At 35.9% G+C, this 6,584-nt stretch overlaps 1 protein-coding gene across 3 annotated transcripts in view; it reads left to right on the forward strand.

The window, feature by feature from the left end:
• Positions 1 to 1,301, forward strand: part of LOC107695814 (la-related protein 4-like) — a 12,421-nt gene extending 11,120 nt beyond the window's left edge. For all 3 annotated transcript variants that reach the window (XM_016495874.1, XM_016495872.1, XM_016495873.1), the window contains one exon: positions 876 to 1,301. In XM_016495874.1, coding sequence (XP_016351360.1) covers positions 876 to 1,262 — 387 coding nt within the window. In that variant the 3' untranslated portion in view covers positions 1,263 to 1,301. The remainder of the gene's footprint in view (positions 1 to 875) is intronic.
• Positions 1,302 to 6,584: the final 5,283 nt, after the last annotated feature.

Genomic DNA, 6,584 nt, shown 5'->3' on the forward strand with positions numbered 1-6,584 from the left:
TTGACTGCGCGCAACGTCGTTTTGCGTGGCGGTGTGCACGACATTTTTTGTAATTTTCTGCGCAATTCCACTTCCGAAGATGCACGAGTTCAAAGCGACTCTAGCCGAACATGCACGTCTGTGCCAGCATTTGTGTGAAACAGAAGCAGTTTGAACCTTAAACCGCATAAACACATTTCATTACACCAAATACACAAAATAATGTTCTTTTTAGCAGCATCATATGACCCCTTTAAACTAATTAATCAAAACTATTATCAATATGCACTACCGTTCATCATTTTTACAGAAGTGTTTCATGCTCACCAAGTCTGCATATATTTGATTGAAAATGTTAATATTTTGAAATATTACAATTAAATTTTTTATTTTAAGATATTTTAAGATCTGAGTGTATAAATCTATAAAAAATATATATCTTATTAATATAAATATTTTCTGTGGTTAGCTCTATGGTTGAACCTTTGAAATCAAAGAAATTATGATGGCACTAAATATTAGTATTGTAATTTTACTGATGTTGGGTAAAATTGTCATTATTTTTATTATTATTAATACCCTCTTTTATTTTACAGTACAATGCTATTTTACAATAGTAATATGTATTTTCTTTAATTCATTTTTTTTCTTTGGTTCATGTGCCTTTTATTTATTTATTTACGTATGGTTCACATGGTCAAATACATTAACCCCCTCCATCTAACTCAACACTAAAACAGACATAGATTCAATGAAGTCTCCCAGACATTTCCATATACCACAGCTATTCAAAGTTGTGTAACCTATCTTTGAATATGTAGTTAAGATGTGTCTCCCAATACTTAAAGGCTAATGCTAATTCAGAAGACTTAAAAATTTTCTCCTCTTCTCTTCAGGAACCTCGCAAGCTCAGTTACGCTGAAGTATGCCAGCGACCACCTAAGGATCCCCCTCCTCCAGCATCCACTTCCAGCCTCAACAATGGAAGCACACAGCCTCTGAGAGAGCTACGCGTCAACAAGGTGGAGGAGCAGCCCTCCAGCCCTGCAAACAAACAGGAGAGGCCTCAGGAAACGGGGGGAAACTGCAAGGCCAGGGAGGGCCGACTGGCCCGTGACTCCCAGAGCTTTTCTCGCAGCAATGGACCCCCCAGAACCAGTACAGGGGGGTTCAAGCTACGGGAGCAGCAGAGACGCCCTCCTTTTGGCCATCGCGGTTCCCCCCAGGGAGGTTCCAGACACACTGGAAAAGAGCAGAACATCCCCCCCATATCGCCAAAGTAAAGACTCTAACAGAAATCCTTAATGTATGAATATTTACACACGCATAATATATATATATATATATATATGGGTGTGTATATGTATATATATGTGTGTTTGTGTATATATATATATATATATATATATATATATATATATATATATATATATATAGAGATATATAGAGATATATAGATATATAGATGAAATATGATATAAAATTCAAAATGTAAAATGGTATTCACCTCTCCTGCCTGGAGCACTTCCAGAGGATAAGTCTCATGAAGTGACAATGCACAGACTTGGGTATCCAGGCAAAATGGGCATCAGAAATTGGATCCAGTTGTTGCTTGCTGAAGGACGCCATTGAATAGGAAAAAAAAAATCATTTTATGCTTCTAACTTGACAATGTCCCTTCAGAATGTAAATCCCAATGATTCATCTTTTTCTTTTCTTTTGTTTTCGGTTGCTTCATTTGCAATCACAGGACACTGGGCGCAGGACCCCCGGGGTGGTTTGACCGTGTAAATCAACCTTTGTGTGGAAGGATGTGGTTTGCTTTAGAGTCGATTCATCTGGGATTTAGATCCCGTGTAGAATACGCCACTCGTGCTTGAGTGAATAATTTCGCAAGTATCTTTAGGGCTGACAGTGCGATTTGGTCTGGAGTTTTGCATTAGTTCGTGTGACATACTGTAGCTCGTGATTAATTCTGGAACGGGTGTTTGGATTTACTTACGATCAACTTTGGAGCCTTGTTAATGATTCAAATATATAGCCTACTGTCACTTCGTGAAGTCAGAGCCTGCCAATTATGATGCTGTTATGTCACTGATTTGCTGATGGGTGATTCGTTTCTTTTTCATTTTATGTGTGATTTTGTCATTGTTTTTGTAGCTAGTTTGAGTAACCAACAGCCTGTGAATGATAACTCTTAACAGTCAGGTACATAGGCACTCATGAACTTTGTCATCTCAGATTTGTTCTTTTTGTTTTTGTGCATTCTCCTTCCTGGACTGCTCAACTGTCCACTCAAATATCCTGAAAATCAGTCAGGTTCTTGACCATGTTTACAACAAGGTGGTGGTGGTGGATTGGAATATTGCAAGGCAGAGTCAAGAATCATGTTCGTTATGTGGATTGGTTCTTAGTTAAGAGGGTTTCTTATATTCATAATCAGTACATTCAGAGTTGATTGATTGTATGGAGCTGTTGGTGATGATGATATAGGTCAAGCTGGTCTGAAGTTTAGTTTCTATCCATTACTGTTGAAATGATAAAATATGGTTACCACTGTTATATCAAAGCAATTGTTTCTAAATTAAGGCACATTCAGCTTGTCTTTTTGGGTTTCATTGGAAGAAATCCTGAATTTTTCAGCTTTTGGTCATTTGGCAAACAAATTCAACAGTGCTGGTCTCTTTCAAAATAATGTTTGATGATTTATGTGCAAATCTAATGCCCAGAGTGGGTTATCTGGCTCAGGGTTGACGTTTCATCTCATTCCTGTCATTTACAGCACCAATACTGGTCTCATATTTATATGAACTTCCAATTCGGCAATGCTTAAAAGGCACAGTAATTTCATGCAATTTTATAGTTTGAAGGAGTTGAGATTCAAAGGAGAATTGAATTGTTATATGCTTGATATCCCCTGAATATGTCCTCCATGAATTGTAATACAAACCCCATATTTAAACTAATACATTTCTTCCTCCCTAAAATGAGCATTTTGACTGTTGGATAAATGTCAATATCTGTGCAAAATCCTCTCGTTATGATTGCTGCAAGGTTTCTTATAGCTTTGCCATGGTAATGTGAGTGTTGTCATTGCTATGCCAATGCAAGCATTTTTTTTTTTGAACAGGGTGGCATGTGTTTGGGTAATTAGAAATTGACAGTTGCTTTGGTAGATGGTACCTGATAGTGACTGTGAGGAAAATGAATAGCAGGGATGCGTTCACTACAAAAATTGCTGTGGTGAATTGGTGCTGTTATTTGAATGTTTAATCAGGAGGATACAGTATTGCTGTTCAATTCGTTGTAGAGTTTTGCTTTTAAAAAAAATGTTTAAATTTATTTTAATTCTGCTGTCCATTCCCCATGCAACCCCCTGTCCCTTGTAAGTTTGTTATCATGACTTACGTACAAAAAGACATTGGGAGAGAATCACAGATTTAACATTTGTTTTTTATTTTTATTTTTTTGAGATTTCAGCAGAGAAAATACTTGATGCATTTACTAGAGGCTTAGTAATGCGGTAAATCACTGGGGCTTTTTTTTCTTGTTTTCATTAATGAATATGAGAAGCTAGTGGTTTAGAATAATGAAATGCACTAAATTGTTTTTAAAAAATCTTATTGTTATGTAATGTGAAATTATACTAAGAGCATAAGGTAATGATATTGATGTTAACAGGCTTGCAGAAATCTACAGAAAATAGCAAATTTCTCTGTAATATTTGGGTTATTACTGTTAATTGATTTAGGGGTTGGTGTGGCAAAGGGAAGAATTGTATAACAATGGATTGAAGTGAGACACTAAATTCTAGCGGTCTGCATAAAATGTCACAAAAAGAAAATAAATAATTTTGTTTTGGCCTTATCCTTGACTGGTTCATTTGCTGTATTATTTCTAATTTGTTAAACTGTTTTGTGTTGCCTTTGTCTGGTTAACAATAAATGTATAGAGATTTAAAGTAGATACAAAATATATATGAAGGAATATAGATAATTTATTTTCCCTAAGAAGGGGCTTTTAGTTAGTACTGTTACTGTTTAGTTATTTCAAATATAGTAAATTACAGAGTTTGTCATTTTTCCCAGATATTTCCTGATGTACTGTACACTACCATTCAAATGTTTGCTTTTGTCCACTGAGGCTGCATTTATTTGATCAAAAATACAGTAATATTGTTTAATATTAACATATTGTAAAATGTAATTTATTTCTGCGATGGCAAAGCTGAATTTTCAGTATCGTTACTCCAGTCTTCAGTGTCACATGATTTTTCAGGATTTGTTTTAATATGCTGATTTGCTGCTCAAGAAGCATTTCTTATCAATGTTGAAAACATGCTTTGTTTTTGTGGAAACCATAATACTTGTTTTGGGATTTTTAGAATAAAAAGTTCAAACTGCCGTTTTAAATATTTTTTGTAAAAATGTAAGTCTTTACTGTAAGTCTTGATCAATTTAATGCATTCTTGCTGAATACAAATACTAATTTTTAGTATATATACAGTGGTGTGAAAAAGTGTTGGCTCCCTTCCTGATTTCTTATTTTTTGGCATGTTTGTCACACTTTAATGTTTAATAGGATAATGATCACTCCCTATAGTCGTTTCTCTATACCCGCCAGTGAATTTGAAACAAGTGTAAGATCAATAGCTGCTTCTGTTCCTGTTCTTACATTAATCCTTGTTCCCCTTCCATCATTTAAACATACTAAATCCTTAATCTCCATTAATTCTTCAATCACTATTCCATTCCCATCATTACAATTGTCCCATAACGTGCTATGAGCATTAAAATCTCCGCAACATATGATTTTCCCTTCTAAATGTACAATCAATTCATCCAATACCTCTAGTGATAATCTTTTACATGGATTATAAAAATTTATAATTTTAACATTTCCTTTTTTTTCCAATACTTCTATTATTATAAATTCCAACTCCTTTCCTTTCCCTAAAACCTTATATTGTATTCCTTGTTTTACAAATATTATACACCCTCCCCCAATATCTTCCTCTCTATCCCTGCGTATACTATCATAACCTTTAATACTAAAATCTAAAACTGGTTTAAGCCAGGTTTCCTGAATGCATATGATTTCTGGTTTCTTTTTAAACCCTTTTATAAAACCTTTAAACTCTTGACCATTTGCTAACAAGCTTCTTGCATTCCATTGTACAATATTCAAGTTGTCTTATCACCTGCATCTCCCGACTTCCCATCAACTTCCAGCCTTTTATTGATATTTTCCCAAGACATGTTGTTTATACCCAAAAAAATTTCAGCTCCCTTCACAATTATTTTAATTTTCTCTGTTTTGTGTCTGACTTGGTCCGTACAATTAATTACATAAGCAATGAACAAAATCAGCCTATCCACTGTCAGTTTTGTGCTGCTTTCCACTGCTTGACCAATCTCTTGTCTCAAGATGTCCTTATCTTTGTCAGTATCATCACTTCTCCTTTGCTCTTGGACCTTCTTCACTGCCTCTGCATAACTTATGTTGTTTACCACTTTCACTTGTTCAATTTCCACAGCTCTCTTCCTTACATTACATCCACTGTATGTTACCCTATGTTGCCCCCCGCAATTACAGCACTTGTCTTGTACCTTCTCTTCACAATTTTCAATTCTATGATCACCTCCACACTTAGGGCATCTTTGTTTTCCTTTGCACACCGCTGCTATATGTCCATATCTCTGACATCTATAACAGCGGAGTGGGGGAGGAATATATGGCCTCACTGCATAGCTCATATATCCAATTTTGACTCTTTCTGGAAGCACTGAATCCTGAAACTCCAAAAGAACTGATAAACTATCAACCCTTTCCCCATTCATTGTTTTTTTTAACCTTTTTATTGTACTCACTTCACCTCCAGAAATACTTTGTTTGAGCCTTTCTAGATCTTCTTCGATTGGAATGCCTGTTATCACTCCCGGTTTCATTCGTCTCACCCAACATCTTCCTTTCGTTCACTTTTTTCTTGCAAACATTATCAATTTTTAGTGCGTTGTTTTTTTGTTCTTCTGTTTTACATATTACCAACAGGCTTCCATCTCTCAAAATCTTAGCCGTATCCACTTCTCCTAACTTTTTCTTCAACTCTCTAGACAATGCTATTGGACTTAGATTAACCTGTTCATCTTCCTTTCTGAATTTAAGAATTACTTTATATTCCTCTCTTACGACCTTTTTACGTACAACCCTATTATCTTCATCTGAGCGGTTTCCTTCTAAGCCCCTTTTACTGGTTTGGCCAGTTTATGTCAACCGCCGTAGACTCCAAACACGACAAAGTCCTCCAAAACGTGCTCAAGCGAGAGAGCTCGCCTGCTGCTGTTCACCTCCTTCAAACTATGTGAAGTGATGACGCCGAGGGCTGGTCTACTTCACTTTGTCAGGCAGGTCCTATTTAAGAGATTTCTTGATTGCGAACAGTTGTGGCAGTAATCAGGCCTGGGTGTGGCTAGAGAAATTGAACTCAGGTGTGATAAACCACAGTTTTAACAGGGGGGCAAACACTTCTTCACACAGGGCCATGTAGTTTTGGATTTTGTTTTCCCTTAATAATAAAAACCTTCATTTAAAAACTGCATGTTGTG

This window comes from Sinocyclocheilus anshuiensis, unplaced genomic scaffold, assembly GCF_001515605.1.
Source record: "Sinocyclocheilus anshuiensis isolate Anshui unplaced genomic scaffold, SAMN03320099.WGS_v1.1 scaffold234, whole genome shotgun sequence".
In the NCBI taxonomy this organism is placed as follows: domain Eukaryota; kingdom Metazoa; phylum Chordata; class Actinopteri; order Cypriniformes; family Cyprinidae; genus Sinocyclocheilus; species Sinocyclocheilus anshuiensis.